The sequence below is a fragment of the Pygocentrus nattereri genome, chromosome 28 (assembly GCF_015220715.1).
Source record: "Pygocentrus nattereri isolate fPygNat1 chromosome 28, fPygNat1.pri, whole genome shotgun sequence".
In the NCBI taxonomy this organism is placed as follows: domain Eukaryota; kingdom Metazoa; phylum Chordata; class Actinopteri; order Characiformes; family Serrasalmidae; genus Pygocentrus; species Pygocentrus nattereri.
In genome coordinates, this window is record NC_051238.1 from 17429122 (window position 1) to 17446573 (window position 17452).

Genomic DNA, 17452 nt, shown 5'->3' on the forward strand with positions numbered 1-17452 from the left:
CCTTTTTTAAATCATGCATAAAAACGGACTTAAACATTTTATTTTGACAGCGCTGACATAAAAGGCACAGCTCATTTCTTTAAAACAATGTTTTTCTAGCTTGCTGTTTGGAGGAAAAAAAAAACATATATACAATATACAAATATAACTTCTTGACTTACTCACTATTTATTTGAAAGGCCTAGAAGTTATAACAGAAATGACTGCAATAATTAATCATTTAATAAACAAAGTCTAGTTTCAGTCTCACAGTCTAAGTAGCAGCACACAGTAGACATGTCTTTTGTTGCTTTTTGCATGTTTTTCTTAAAACATTCTCGTGCGAAGCACAGCGCTGCTGAGAAATGCCATCTCAGACAGAGAGATGTCATCAGCAATCAAATCAGCCAGGCAGCCAGAGGGAACAATTAACCTGCATTTGCCATCTGAATATTTCCCACCAAACCACAGACTGCTGCACTCACTGGCCTGCTATGTGGACTGATCTCTGAATGAAAACACCTGTATGTGTGGGCGTGCAGGTGAGCTGGGGACAAGCAGTTTTACTGTTAACATTCTCAGTAAAAGTGTTCAAGTTGTGCATAAGAACACTACCAAAAAGGTCTAAAGCTGTTCTAAAGAGGGAAAAACAATTTAAAAGGTTAATTTTCATACAATTTTGTATTAGTTTATTTTTGTTTATTAATTTTTGTTTATTAAATTTTGTAATAAAAAATGATCATTACTTTATCTGGATTTTGGGGGGAAAAAATCTTGTCACACAAAAGAGACAGACTTATTGGGAAATCCAGTCAGTTAATAAAGAGATATTTTCCAAATCAACTTATCCCAAAAAATTAACACGTCTGGACAATCCCATAATGTACGCATGAATGCAGCTAAAGTGTTATTATTATGGATTGTACAGTAGGAATAGTTAGCTAGTTGATTCTACATTAGTATAAAGGCCAGATTTATACAAAAATTTATATGGACAGACTCCTAGAGATTTTGATACTAGGGAGCTAAAAATTCTGATAACCAGTTTTAGGGAAACAGTGCTTTGCTGAATCATATCGTTGTCAGAATGGTTTTGTTAAAAACTGATCATTTCTTGGTTTTTAAATGTCAAACTTGCTGTTTTAAAAAACAACAATACAAATGTAAATTCTTTTCACATCAAGTTTTTTTGTGCTATAACATGCTAATACTAAGTTGTTCTGGTTTTAACCAGAATTGCTGTAATGCTTGTATTGCTGTAATGAACTGAGAAGTTGGTGATTGCCAAATTATCATAGGCTAGTCTAACAAATGAGCAACATTCCTCAAATTAGAGATATTCGTTATATTACAAAACCATCACCTTCAAATCACATCAGTGCTTTACTGGCAGGTTTTTTGCCAACAGCAATAATCTGTGGAACCTCAATATTGGCCGGTTTCGTATATATACAGTTCAGGTCCTAGTTAACAAGTCTATATGCTTATACGTTGCGCTTTGTGTACTTTTCTTACAGCTTCCCTCTGTATGACACTGCAGTGATAGCCTTTAGAGAGGGAGGGTCAAATTCTCTTTACAGCCTTCCCTTCTGTCATACGAAACAGATACAATAGATCCTGCAAACACTCTTTTAACGCAGTCTTACTGAATGGACAGAGCATCCACACATATTTAGCATTTTTAGTCCTCATCTTTGTGAGTCTGTTTGCACAGAGGGCATTGATTTAAAACAAGCTGTGGCCACATGTGGTGAAAGCATATAGAAATGGCATCCTGTTCACTTTGTGATAGCTACAGAACCCCAGACTATAACAAAGTAGCCAATGAATTGTGCTTTCTTACTGGCCTGAAGCATGTACAGTGAGGATTGGGCTGTATTCTTTCCCACCCCATGATTATGAAGGGATGTATTCTTTCCCACTGTATTAACTGTTTGGTCAACGCTGAAGCAAACAAAACAGTTGTTCTTTGTCACAACATGCCTCTCAGGCCTTCATTTGCCATTCTAGGTACTCTTACTTTCCAGACTATATAAAATTCTTCATCATGGCCTTTATTTATATTGCCTTCACAGTTAAGCTATATTTACATCATATAGGCTCATACAGGTTCCTTTATTCAGGTGCAAATTAGTAAATTCAATAAGCTCATCCTCACTGCTGTCTCTCACCTCATCTCTGATGTCCTCCTGCTGCTGAGCTGTGAAGATCTCCATTGCTCCCATCAGTCTCATCATCAGCTCATCCACTGTTGTGTTACCTTGTGGATGCAAATACATACATTCAAATGACACCAGGCATGACAACTGCACTTGAATTAGGCATTTGTTTCTTGAAAACTCTTGGAAAAATGTTGACTCTGAGATAACAAATCTACCAGAACCATTTCAAAACGATCCATTGTGTAGGTTACCTTGTATAACATTTAATACTTCATTTGATGTCCGTTTGCCCATGACGATCAGTAGCAATGGGAACTGGTCAGTTTTGTATGTCCGTATGGTCTGTGCAACGACGCTTCCAAAGTGCCTCGTACACATAGTGAGTAGTCTGGAGGCGAGGAAAGAAAAAAGATGGATATACTTCCAAAAGTACTGATGGATAAGAGGAGACACGACGTAAGAGTGATGAACAGATATAGAAATCCCTGGATAGGTAGACATTCAAACAGACAGAATGGTAAAAGGAAAAGCAGATTTAAACAAAAAGCCAATAAAAGGGGTGATCACACCTCTTCAGAGGAGAATAGATGACTCATAGTATTGTTTTTATAAAAATAAACAAAAAAAAACTCCAGCTTTTCTTCTGAGTGACACTTCTCTCCCTCTAAATACACCACCAGTGCGAATTAGTATTCTGCTCGTGCTTCACTGAATTTGATAGGCCAGGGAGGATTTCTTATTCCATTACAAAGACAGAACTTTAAATTAACATTTCACTGAAGGAAAAGGGTAGCACGCAGGCTTGCAGAGCTCACAGTAAATGTCATAATATTAATGAATTGCTATAGACTGAATGCAAATATAGATTAGATTCTCTCCTCTTCCTTTAATAAGTGCAGCCTTAATAACAGGCAGGTAAAATAGGGTGATGGAACAGATGAGTGCAAGGGGTCAGGGGGAGGGAGGGAGGGAGAGGGGGGGAGAGAGAGAGAGAGAGAGAGAGAGAGAGAGAGAGAGAGAGAGAGAGAGAGAGAGAGAGAGAGAGAGAGAGAGAGAGAGAGAGAGACAGAGAGAGAGACAGAGAGAGAGATAAAGAAAGAGAGATGGAGAGTAGTTTATTATGAGAATAAATTGAGGGTTGAATGAAATTATTGAGTACTTCACTGAGATAGAAAGAGCAAGCACAAAAAGCCAGCTATAGCCTCCTACACAATACTCTGAAATCACTTTCACAAACAGACCAAACTTATTTCACAAGAATATTTACTCTACTATTTCCTCTGAGCACTGTGGACCTAGTGCAATTTTACTGTGCACTAGTGTAACCCACAAAAACAAAAGATACATATAAGAAATATGGGACAGATTGTTCTAGAATCATTTTTCACATACTCAAGTGCTTCAGCTGCCATTAAAAACAAGTCAGTGTACAAATACACTTGCAGTATTTGCAGAGTTCCCATCCACTGGTTAACCTGGCAGTTGACTGTCACATCAACGACGCGGAAGTAACATGCAAGAATGTTAAAGAGTTTTCAGAGCTCCTGAGGGGAGTTCTTTTCTCAACACTGGCAACACCTGGCCTTTTAAAACGTCTCATCACGGACGGCTTGATAATGGGAGTGACATTTCACATATCTCTCTTTCATATCCCTTATTCATTTCATACACTCCAATGTTTAGAGATGTTTCCCACACTGTCAGCCCCCCCTCTCATAACTTTTGGGGAGTGTCCCAAATCAGGCCATGCTGTAAAGCCAGTCAGAATCAGCAGAGCATCACTGGACTGACTCAGCTCTTACTCACCTCAGCTGTACAGTATACTGAAAAAAAGTATGTGTATGTGACAGTGTGTCATTTTCATCTAAATTAAATAAAATATAATAAAAAATAATAATAAAAAATTCCTTATAGTTCCAGTGCCAAATGAGAAACATCAAATACTTCTTGGCTGATTACAATTGAAACATTGTGTCAACATGAAACTACAACATGAGTAATTGTTTTTTGGATATACTACATGGGGAAAGGAGGACACAACCCAATTTACTATAAAATGAACATTTTATACATAGCTAAACAGTGTTCAAGGAGAAAGTGGTTTGAGATGTTCAATTATCCCCATAACAACACCATTTTAAAATCATATAAATATTAAAAGCAAGATTAATATAAAAAAAAGATTCACCCTGAAGATTCACCTGTTCTATCATATAAATACTTTTTTTCATTGCAAGTTTTGTTGTGATTATTGAATGAGAAAAATCACAGAATTCACACCTATTTTAATTTAATCAGTGAGAGCTAGCTAGGCTAAAGCACAACCTCCACGCAGTGGGATTGTAATGAAGTATTACAAAATAAACTGTGAAAGAAATTCAAATCCCTTTCATATTAATTCAAATGTTTTTTGAATGTTTGAAAGTTTTTATGCAGAGATTTACCAAAAACATGCTATAGATGCCATGTAAACAAGACATGCTTAAACTCTGTGGTGACATTTGCTCTTCTACTTTGTGGTCAACAATACATGTGCCATATTTGTCACTGGTCAGTCTCCTTTCACTAATCATATTTATTTTGATTATATCTGATTCAAACAACAGAACTACAGTGAACGAATTGTATTTTGCATGAGTTACCAGATTTCTAGTGACTGTTACAACTAGTTGCTATAACTGCTGAACTTGCCTATCTAATGAGTAAGATGTAATGCACTGTTACCACTTTCGGTCGAATCGTTTACAGGTCCCGGAAAAAAAGTTTACGCTTGGCATAGATGTTTAGGTTACTGGTATAGAAGAAAATGTTAATCTTGCTCAACTCATTGTATTATTAATATAATTATTAGGCAGAGTTGTGCTCCACTCTCCCTTACTGGTACATTAAGGCAAACATCTGGGCTGTACACTGCAATGAGCTAAGACTTCTTACAAATTTATCTGTTACATTCCGTTTCATTTTCCTTTTTCAACATTCAAAAACACAGTCTCAGAAGTGTGGGCTACAACTTGACTGGGTTCAAGTCTGAACTGTGCCATGGATTAGAACCTTTAAAAGGTCGGCCCTGCTGTTGTGTAAAGGCAGAGTAACCTGCTACATTAGGAATACTCTTCAAATAACACAAAATAAATAAATTGTTCAAAAATAAATGTGATACAAAAATAAAAACAGCTCATTAAGATCTTATAATAATAAGGGTTGTTGGTCTCAAGGGTAATAATTACATCAGCATGAACTCAGTAGACTTGGATTTATGCATAATTAATCTGTGTGTTAAAGAGACAGACAGAGTAGCACAGCAGCCGTCCTTACAAAAAGGAGTACTGAGACTTAATCAGTCTACCTCTTTCTCTCACACACAAAATCACCAACCACTGTGTACGCTGCCAATCATCAGTCAGGAGACTTTGCGCAGGAGCGTGAGAATGTGTGTGTGTGTGTGTGTGTGTGTGTGTGTGTGTGTGTGTGTGTGTGTGTGCGCGTGTGTGTGTGTGTGCTCAAAAACACAGACGTCTGAGTATGTTTCATCGTTGGTGTTGTGAATAGCCCCAGATGTTGTCCGGCTTTAATCTGTGGTAGAAAGGCCCAGCTGGGGCAAAAAGCACTAGGGGAGAGCCGGAGGAATGGAGGCAGGGCCCCAACTGAAGGAGCTCCTGCAGGAGCAGGGTCACTCGCTGCCTTTCGCAAGCGGCCTGCTCTGGGAGGAGGCCTTTGGGGTGAAGCGTAGTGGAAGGAAAAGCCCAGGCCTGCCCTGCAGCAAAGCCTGCTGGGTCCAATCAAGACTCCATCTGCCGCCTGACCAGGCCTTCCCTCCCTTCACCTCTTTCACTTTCTCTCACCTACCTACTCTTTGCTTCACAACAGTGTGACTCAATGTAGAGAACACAGAAAAACAGAAGTTTTGATTGAAAACCTAGCACTGCTAGTTTGAGTCTTTAGAAAAATGGTACTGACCAATGCAGCAATTTCTAATTTAATTTTACTAAGAGTAACCTCCTTACATTTACATCCAACATTTTTCCAGAGTGGGCTAATGCCTCCATATTTACTGATGATAAAAAAAAAATAAATCCACCAAGTCACCCTCCTCCACCCTTTACTGAAATGAAGACATTCTCAGCAGTGAACTGAATGGGAACCAGGAGTCTAACTGACCCTTTATTGGGGCAGATTAGTGCAGATTGCCCTGTTGGGGCCTCAGAGAGCAAACAACTGCTTTTGTCAAAGGACCCCATAAGCAGGGAGCGAGAAGAGAGAGTGGGGGAGGGGTGGAATCTCTCATTAAGAGATCATCCATTTTGGGTGTGAAAATGCTTCCGATCTCCACATTTTTGAGTGGGTCAGCGCCTCTCTTTCAGAGCGCAAGGATGTGCGTTTGTGCGTGTTTTACCTGGCTTTGTTAGCTTCTTTAGTGACGTCCCAGGCCCATGTGATGAAGTTCTGGCTGAGATATGAGACTATGGACTCTGCACACATCATCTGGGAGCAGAAGACGTTGCTCAGAACACTATCGTCATTATGGAGGTAGATGGCCAGCAACTTTCTCTGAGGAAAAGAAGGGAAAAAAGGACAGCAAAAATTCATTATCTCCCATTTACAGCAGACCGACAAGACGACGGAGTGTAATTTCAATAAGATCCAAACTACGACATCCAACATCTCAATGGGTCTATGAAGACAGCGCTTTTTCTAAGCCTGGCTCTGTGCTCCTCTCTTATTGTGGGGTTTAAACAGCATTACTCTGAACATGCCGCAGCAGCATCCATGCACAGAACCTTCAGCACCTGCAGAGGCCAAATCCAGAGCCAAGCTAATACTCAAACCAAATCAAATCAACGCGGGGTAAATAAAACTTTCTTTGAGGCGGCCAGTGACAAAACAAAAAGCGAACAAATCACTTTATTTGTTTTGCATCAAATGCCAATGCCCTTCCTCTGAGGCGCAGGTTAGCGAAGAGCGGTGCGCATAATATTGACGGACATCGGGTTCCGCAGATGTTTACACCGTCAAGCGAGAGCGGCTAGTTGTTCACTAGATGGAACAACTAATTAAAAAACAAACACCGCCACAAACATGAAAGGTTTCCCTGGATGAGGCAGGGAAATAAAACCCGCCAAATTACAAAACAACTCTAGGGCCGGTTTTCTCTTGCTGACCCCCTGACGTTTTCTCTCAAGCACTGCAGAGGGATTTCAGAGAAGCACAGTGCAGAAAGCAGCCTGGCCAAGAGACGATGGAGAGTGAGGGGAGAGTGTGAAGAGAAGAGAGAAAGTTTGGGCTATACAGTGATGTGTACGGAGCAAGGGCTAGAGGAGTGCTGCTGTGTTTGCACAGCGATTAGAGCTTTAGAATAAGCATCATGGCTCCTAGCGGGAGAGAACTCGGGCCTCTTTCACTTCTCCAATTCAAAACCCTGAAAAGATTAAACACTCATGCTGGGCAGACAAGCAAATGCAGCATGGATGGAGGGAAAGTTTTTGCACAAGAAAAAAGAATGAAAAAGAAAAGCAGAGTGTGACATGACACACACATACACATGCTTTGACTCCTCTTTCACATTTGCAGACTGTCCGCTATAACATTTTTCTCCAAAGCCACAAAGAAGTAGGTACAGAGTGTGAGAGAATGTATTCATCTCGAGCTGTGAAGGAGTTTTGACCTATTGAAGCTTCTAATATTTCCTGAGAGGAGCTAGAGAAGGTATTCTCACTAATAACAGTCTTTAGCCAGTTCCCTTCGTTTCACGCCCCTCTATTAGGATGGGCCCCTCCTTGCCACTTTCATCACATTGTTGTCCCATGCTCTCCAAGCTCATCTTTTGTGGAGCTTTTCTTAGCCTGCAGAAATCAGGGCTCAGTCCAAATTACTGGGTCTGTTCAGGGCTAGAAACTGACCCAAAAGGTCTCCTCCAGATTCTGGCTTCTCCCCACCTGCTCAGGACGGAGCAGGTCAAGAGGGATTTGAAGAAAAAAAAAAAAAAAGAGAGGGAAAGAGGGAAGGGGAAAGGGAGGAGAGGAAAAGAAGGAAGAAAGCTGATCCGTCCTGTGAGCAAGAAGGCGCAGGTTTTCACACAGCCACTGTCTGATAACGTTCACTTCTCAGGCTCCTTAACGGTGGGCCGCTGCAAAACTGCCAGCAGTGATTAGGCTGCTCCACGGATTAAAGTCCAAGACAAAAACTCACTGCAGGCCGCTTCGCACCACAAACACAGCTCATCATTATCTGCAACATGAGCATGAATTCTGGCATAATAGAGTCCAGACACACACACTGGCAGTTGATTTTTAAAGCAAGAAAACTGAAAGTGTTTATACATTCTGTTTCTAATTAAATCCGGTACTGCACTGTGCAAAAGACAGAGACCACCGGCCTCTTAGTACAAGTTTTTCAATTTCAGGAGATATTTCTGAAAAGATAAGGTATAAAATAACCCATCTGCATAAGGAAGGGTAAAGTCATGGCATAAAGAGAAAATAAGTGAGGAAGGAGAGCAGGAGGAGTTTCCAAACCTGGAGTTATTTATTCACAATTTTTACACTCCACTCTTGCTACAGAACAACAACAACAAAAAAAATCTACAGGTTTTCTGTACATACCTCCACTATGAGGACACTATATGTGTAGCTCTCAGGAAGCTGTTCTTGACAAAATAGAGGAAAACTTTATACAAAGAAGCTGCTGGTGTTCTCAGAACAATGGACTGACCACCTCAGAGTCCAGATCTCAACATCACTGAATGTGTTTGGGATTGTGAGAAATAGAAAATTCAACTAACTATGAAGGTGTGGTGGTGGTCTCTGACTTTTGCACAGTACTGAACATCCAATCATGAAACTGGAAAATTACAAAGAAATCAGTGAATTGACACCAAAAAGCAAGAGGGGATGATGTTTGTGCTTGTTTTTATCAACACTAGTGTGAGAGTTTAGCGCAAACCAGACTCTAAGCATAATATTATCACATGACGAGGAATAATACAATGAAGATAAATGTCAAATAACCAATAAAAGTAGGACTTGTTTTCTCATACATAGACCGATAGAAATCCATATGTTTCCTTTGATAGGCATCTGTCTCTGCATTGCACACTGAATAGATGTTTGAACTGTAGGACGTTTCTAAATTACAGTCAACATGGAGCAGAAAGACAGAGAGAGAGAGCAAGTGAAAGTGATCGGCCTCTGCAGCCTGTAGAAAAGCAAACAATGGGAAATGAAGAGTTCATATTACTGCTCTCTCATGACCCCCGGCCTGGGAGTACACGCGTTCTGATCAATTGCTTTAACAGATGGCACAAGGAGCTGCTGGACAAAAACAGGCCTAATCAGATAATGTCTCTAAAGTTTAAATAGGTGATAGAGCAGTATGAAGGCAAAGTAACTTTGCAGAAATACAAAGGGTTCAAAACAGTGAAAACTTACAAACATATCAATAACGATGACAAATAATTGTCTTTTAACCAATTCCAAGCAAATTAAAGAGACAAAAAACAGTGAACTCCATGATCATTCATGCCACTCACAGTCACATATTGAGTAGGAAAGAGTGAGAAAAAACATTCTGGAGGAATCTCTCTTTTTCTTCATGTGTCAATATCGCTCCACTGTGGTGGAACCATCTCATGCATAACGGATGCGCTGGAGGAGCAATGAATTTTGATGCATGTCTGTGTGTGAGAGTGGGGTTACTGTGATTAGCTGGACGTTAAGGGGATTTGGGCAGAGGCCTGGTTGCTGATGGGTGGCCTGACAGCAGAGTCTTACCACTGATCCCCACGGCTGAGCTCAAGGGTCCTCAGCGTTTTCATTAAGGGCGGATTGGGAGCATCTCTGCCTCTCCAGAAACACTTCATCAAATGTAGTGTTTTACTTAGGTGATTAGCCTCACAGGCCTTTGAGAGCAGGGCAAGGACACACACATTCACATAATATCCGTTTAATGAGCAATCGGAGGAGACAACATAAACCAAGACTTTGAACAGTTCTGTGTGGAGTGGGGAGGCTGGGGTGAAAGATATTACTTGTTGGGAGAAAGGGAGAGATGAGAGAAGAATGAGAGAGAAGAAACATTTAGGAATGAAAAGAGTGACTTTTGGTGGAGAAGCTAAGCAAGACAAAACCTCTCGTTTATATCGAAACAACAGACCTGATACCAATTGCATGAAAAAGAAAAAAACAAAAACAAACAAAAAAACAAATAAGTAAATAAATAAATATTTTATGTGTACCAAAATGTATCTTAACATGAATACCTAAGGGATGAAATTGCCTACACTAAGGGCTGTTAATTGCATTAAATATCTTAATTCTCAGGGCACCATTTAAATGTTTCAAAGCAGCACGTTCCTTGCAACTGTCAAAACCTTAAGTGAGGAAACTTAAAGGTGCACTGGTCAAGATATAAGCTATTCACCCTCTAGTAACACCACAACTAACTATTTAGATCTGCCCTCCAGTTCTGTCCAACACTGAGCACAACCCTAGAATTAACAGTGCACAAGTTTAATTTTAGTTTGCTAACATTAACACTGCTATCATTTTTCATGACTTCCTTTTCTAGTGTTGAAGGGGCATTTATTAAGACTTCATTATTTAGAGAGTTCATATAGACTATGTTTCAATAGGGCACACTGACTGTGGTCCTTTTTCTTAGCTAAAACAATCACTTTTCAAGTTGGTAACAATACCACAATTAATTAAGCAATCAGCTACTTTATCTTAGGAGAGTTGTGTTTGCTTTCAAAAACCTAGTTAAAAGATAGAAGCTTCAAGAGAGGGGGCTATAACACTACTCTCCCCCAAGCAAAGTATTGATGACCTACCTTTACATTCCACTTTTTCAGAGAGAATATTTGTCTAATCATGCTATAAGTACTCTCCAAATACTTTACTGTAATCCAATTTGTAAGTCAGTCAGTCAAAATGTTGAACTCCTAATACATTTCACATTTACATGTCCACTACTAATTCGATGATGCATGTAATAAATCTCTCCGTCTTGGAAAAGCATTGCCAATGTTGATTGTCATTTAGGCATGGTTCTAGTCTTTTTTGGGCAGCACAGCAAGTTTTATCCTGCTTACATTACGAGAAGCTAGTGGCCCAGGTCATGTACCGATTTCTGTCAAACAAGGGGGCAAAATAAAGTGGCAATGGGAAGGATCCTATAAAATAACTGACAGGATGTCAATTTAAACAGACATTCCTATCAGTAGAAGTTTTTTATGCCTTTCCTAAAATATGTTTTTAATAATTTCCTATGTACTGTCCTACACATGTTCACTTTTGACTAAAAATGATCTTGCAGTGATTTTATGCAGCTCACTTAAGGTAAAAAGGGAGAAGCGTAAAGTGAGGAGAGAGAACAGAAGACAGAGATATGGAGGGGTCAGTGCACCATTTTTCCTGCTGGGTTTATTTTCAGTGACACTGTGTACAGTTTCTTCACAGAGAGCGGCGTCCATATTGAGCATGCTTGAATGAGGAAAGGAGATCAGCTGGTAATGGGCGAAGCGCCAGTCAAGCCTCCGCCTCGTGCTCCGAAACCCCCCTAACATCTTGCTGCTTCCTCCCTGTCTAATAAAACTGTAATCCACACAAGCTGTCAGTTGATACAAGCCTCCTTCAGAGGCCGCGGCGGGAGAAGCAGCGCTGAGCCGCTATAAATAAAGCTTCAGCTGTTCAAAAGGGAAACAGGCAAGTTTTAATGGGGAATTATACTGACGAGAGGGAGTCACTGTCAATCAAACTGTCAGAGATGTTTATATACCTTGGAAGGTTAACGCGAAGCACAAGGATTTAAAAAGACTACAAGTTTAGGCACAGCTCGCTTTTGATTTTTTACCAAAGTTTGTGAAACACAGAACTTGAGTCTGTCTCTTTTTGACAAACCTTACAAATCATTATCATCACTTGACAGGCATTTTTCATGCCACAGTATTAGCTCTCCTCCCTGCATTCATTTTCTGCTTGCAGCGGCACAGAGAGAAAGACGAAAAACTAGCAGCACTGCTGCAGATTCAGTAGCTTCTACGACATCAGTGAGTTACAATTTTTCAGCTTAAGTGCAAGCTTACTCACAACCAACTCGCTAACAGTGACATCTTGAAATATGGTCAGGTAAAACACCTCCAAATCAGTTAACTGCTAAAATGAGACATTTAAAAAATTTTGCTAGTTTCAGCACAGACTGAAAAGTTTATTTTTCCTGGATCTCCTGACTGCATGGTTAAGTAGTGACAAATGTACTCACGTCTCTGGCTTTGCCATAAAAGGCTTCTTGAGAAGCTGCCTCCAAGGAACCGATAAAGAAGACTGGATGGCAATCTCCATATCTGGAAAACATACACAAAGTAAGTGCTCATGCAATATAACGCTAACATGATTAGACACTTTATGACAAAAAGCATTCAATTACAGACAAAAATTAATTCAAAATTTAAATAAAAAATATAAAAGAAAAAGTTGGAGTGCTGTGGCAATGTACTTTAGAGTTTGGCTTCATGCCAGTTCCACTCTGCATTGCTTAAATCGGTTTAAATGAAACTGCTAGCAACTAATCACTTTTGTATAAGACACTGAGAATGCTCACTCAGGGGCAAATGCCTCACAAACACTCACAATGAATTCTTGCACTGAGAGTGTGGGAAAAGCTAGACCATAACAGAAAAGAACAAAAAAAATACAGTGCAGAATACAGTATTGTGCAGAAGTCAAACATGTCTGTTAAAAGTAGCCAAAAATAGATACAGGTTAATTTTTTAATGTCAGAGGTAAAGCAGAAAATTTAACAGATTAAAAATAAATAAATAAAAAAAATACACAGAAGCTTCAACAATTTATTTTCCCATTTACTTTGCCTTATTTCAGCTTTTCAACTATACGTTTCAAAGAAATCTGAAGAGATATTTTTAGTAGTTGGTCGCATTTTCTGCCTCTCACAAAGTAATCCCACTTACAATTTTAGACTCACAGTCCATAAAACATTTTTCCATGCCTCATCTCACCCATTCAAGTGTCCTAGTGCAAATTTTATTCGTTTTGCCTACTTCCTTTTCTCAGTTACTACTTCTTGACAGCTACACATCCTATCAGACCCATGGCATTGAGCGGTCTTCTCACAATGGAAGGATGGAAAGAAACAAATATGGATTGTTTTTCTTTCATCTGAAACAAGTACAGGGCTCGATTTTCTCCTCTCTCTCTCAAAGATCAAAGACTTCCCAATTTCTCTGTTTTCTAATAATTTTTAAACTCTACAAGTGATTGTTCTGAAATGAAATTTACAAAAAAATAAATAAATAAATTACCTAGCTGATTGCATGTATGTTAATGTCTCACTGAACACCTTCTATTGGGAGGACACAGCTGTAGCTGACTGCAAGGAATGGAAGAGATATATTATATTGCCAAAAGCATTCACTCACCCAACCAAATCATTGAATTTGGGTGTTCCAATCACTTCCATGGCCATACATGTATAAAACCAAGTACCTAGGCATGCAAACTGCTTCTACAAACATTTGTGAAAGAATGAGCCGCTCTCAGGAGCTCAGTGAATTCCAGCGTGGTACCGTGATAGGATGCCACCCCTCTGCAACATGTCCAGTCGTGAAATTTCCTCGCTACTAAATATTCCAGTCAACTGTCAATGGTATTATAACAAAGTGGAAGTGACTGGGAATTACAGCAACTCAGCCACTAAGTGGTAGGCCATATAAAACGACGTGGTCAGCGGATACTCAGGTGCATAGTGCGCAGAGGTCGCCAACTTTCTGTAGTCAATCAGTACAGACCTCCAAACTTCATGTGGCCTTCAGATTAGCTCAAGAACAGTGCATAGAGAGCTTCATAGAATGGGTTTCCATGGCCGAGCAGCTGCATCCAAGCCTTAAAGCACCGCCACTGGACTGTAGAGCAGTGGAGACGTGTTCTCTATAGTGACAAATCAAGCTTCTCCGTCTGGCAATCCGATGAACGAGTCTGGGTTTGGCAGTTGCCAGGAGAACAGTAATTGTCTGACTGTATTGTGCCAAGTGTAAAGTTTGGTGGAGGGGGGATTATGGTGTGGGGTTGTTTTTCAGGAGTTGGGCTCGGCCCCTTAGTTCCAGATAATAGGATCTCTTAATGCTTCAGCAGACCAAGAGATTTTGGACAATTTCATGCTCCCAACTTTGTGGGAACAGTTTAGGGATGGCCCCTTCCTGTTCCAACATGACTGCGCATCAGTGCGCAAAGGAAGGTCCATAAAGACATGGATGAGCGAGCTTGGTGTGGAAGAACTTGACTGACCTCAACACCTTTGGGATGAATTAGAGTGGAGACTGTGAGCCAGGCCTTCTCATCCAACATCAGTGTCTGACCCCACAAATGAGTTGCTGGAAGAATGGTTAAAAATTCCCATAAACACACTCCTAAACCTTGTGGAAAGCCTTCCCAGAAGAGTTGAAGCTGTTATAGCTGCAAAGGGTGGCCAGATAACATATTAAACCCTATGGCTTCAGAATGGCATGTCACTCAAGTTCACATGCTTGTGAAGGCAGAAGAGAGAATACTTTTGGCAATATAGTGTAAACTGTCAGTATTATGCAAAAAAAGTAAAGAGTAGACAAATTAAATACTCGATTGTTAGCCTCTGTGCATTTTTATGTTAAACATAAATGTATCTTTCCCTTAATATCAGAGGCACTGAAAAATAAATTACTTGTACTTAATGTTCTTAATTACTTGTACTTTAACTGACTTTTGCCCAGTACTGTACCAGAAGTGGTATCAGAAGCAACATTCAGTTAACTCAGATCAGAGTTACAGTGTAACAACTTTGAAATGAAAGCATGCATTCTGTACCCAAACCATACCAAACAACTATTAATAAAACAATGTTGAGTTCTCCTGCAGACTCACCTTGATGAGAACTCGGCAGTAAAGTGCAGTAAGGCATCACCCTCATTTTCACTGTTCTCTGGCACTGATGAAGAAAAGAAAAAAAAAAAGAAAAAAAAAAGACAAAGACAACAGCAAACTCTCTTATGCTAGATCACCCAATATCACTGTTAACTAAAAAGAAAAACTTAATCATATCTTACTCATTGGTGATTTTCGACAACTCGAGCTCCCCATGCCAAAGATTTCAGACTCATCGACTCCAAATTCAGATGCATCCTCAAAGTCATCACCTTCACTGTCACTGACCATGTGGACATCTGTGCACTGCCACAAACACATAATTTATTTTTATTGCCAACTGATAATTTGTTTTTATTTGTAACCCCCAGATGTATTTCCAGGAGTTTTTAATAACTCTGCTTGTATCTACTTGTATCTAAACCACTTCACTTGTATTCCAGCAGTCAAGAGTTAATATAGTGATGAGTTAATAATGTGTTGTTGCAAAGGCTTAGGTACTTAAGCAAATTGTTTAAAATAATTTCTCAGCAGTATATTTGTAAAACACTATACATGACTTTTTAATGTATTTTGTAATGTACTTTGTAATGTATAAGCACAGAGCAAAAATAACATGAATTTCTTGTTTTCAGAAAAGCAGTTGATATGTTATGAGCTGCATCACAACTGCCTGGTTCAGGATTTCTCCATGATGTCTACAGTCATCACTTGTTTTAATCCAACAACAGCCCACCTGACTTAATTTAATAAAGCACTGATCAGGTAAAATATATATTGGATGATTACTCCAGTTAATACTGGGCAGCAACAAAGAAAGGTTTAGAAATGGTCAAGGGAACCCAGTGATAAAAATTGCTGTTTTAATATGATGAATATTTATTCTGACATCAGTATTTTATGGAGCAAATAAATGCATACTAGCCGATTAAATAAGTATTATTAGAATATAATTTTATCACATGCCAAAGTCTACCGCACAGTCTTAAAAACAAAATCATCCACTGCCCACCCTACATTAGAATCTTGCAGAAGGGAAAAAATATCCACAAGTGTCAGAACCTCATGGGATTCATAGTGCGAACACAGAACAACTTAACTGTGACGACACAGTGTGCTACATTGCCCATACATGCAGTAAACACACTCATGTTCCAACTGTGGACTGTGACGTCCATCCTGTACTAAAAATAGGCAAGTGTACAAGCCTACAAAAGATTACCAGAGGCCCCTTGTCACTGATTAATTTAGGATATCTAATAATCATTTTTTTGCTAGAGTGCACATCTGGTAATAAACACAAAAACTCCTGAACGTGCCAGAACAGCACAGCTGGTTTGGGCGACACCTCAAACTTTTCTTACTGTCTGATTTTTCTGGCTGACATATTAATCCCAAAAAGATGCGGTGAAGACAACAGCTAATATTTGAAATATTAAAAGGGCAGTAATTTGAGTGAGCAGGATCTGCTGGAAGTGCTTGCTGAACATATCAGCAATTTCACACTTGAAATGTCTTCTTATCCAATAACAATGTCAGAACACATTCATTCACATTATTGCAAAACCCTTCTGTAAACTAAGACTTGCTGAAATTATTGGACACCGTCTTATTTTTTTTTTAGGAACCTGAGGAGAATTTTCACACTAAAAGATGACTATATATTGCATCTCTATGTTCAAAGAGACGTACATTCCACAGGTATGCCAATTAATTGTCCCAGAAAACTGATGCAGCCCTGGGTGTGGGATACATTTACAAAAAAAAACCTTAATTGAGATTTCATTGAAAAATGTATTGCACTGTAATTTATTTGCCGTCGACCAGATTGGGCTTATATATTTACAATTCTGCATCGGCGTCTTTAATGTTTCCCAGCGAAACAGTAGCATATGCTACACAATCGTATTGGATAAGTTTCTTCAGGTTTTTAAGACAGGTCAGCCTCAAGATCTGTTACTACAACAATGCAGACATTGTACTGAACAAAGACAGCTTTAGTACATATGTTCGACCCCTATCTACTGAACAATGTGTCTTACATTCAGATAATAATTATAAGTGCAATTATTTCTGTGTTACTATACATAAACAGAGACCGAACCTGTTTATTTCCATTTAAAATGAAAACAGTTAATGAACTGGTTGTACTCCATCCATCCATTAGTCTGAAATAAACTGGAATATTAACAAAGTTAATTTTATATACAAAAATAACGTATGCAACATGGATTTAAATACTACAAACTAGACACCAATCACTATTGGAGAGAGAAAAAAATACAAACTGAAAAATAAAAATAAAAATTACATACAGTCATTATTTATTTACATCACTTTTAGTCAAGTGAACTATTTATCTACCTATCTATCTGAATCGATTCATCCATCTATAGTTCCATTCAA

At 39.2% G+C, this 17452-nt stretch overlaps 1 protein-coding gene across 1 annotated transcript in view; it reads right to left on the minus strand.

Annotated features, from left to right (window-relative positions):
- The window catches only part of faf1 (Fas (TNFRSF6) associated factor 1), an 86600-nt gene that overhangs the window by 21459 nt on the left and 47689 nt on the right, over positions 1-17452 (minus strand). The window contains exons 10-15 of the mRNA XM_017693542.2: positions 15229-15352; positions 15047-15110; positions 12396-12477; positions 6535-6689; positions 2393-2529; positions 2151-2239 (exon numbers count right to left, since the gene is read on the minus strand). Of these exons, the coding sequence (XP_017549031.1) occupies positions 2151-2239; positions 2393-2529; positions 6535-6689; positions 12396-12477; positions 15047-15110; positions 15229-15352 (651 nt within the window). The remainder of the gene's footprint in view (positions 1-2150; positions 2240-2392; positions 2530-6534; positions 6690-12395; positions 12478-15046; positions 15111-15228; positions 15353-17452) is intronic.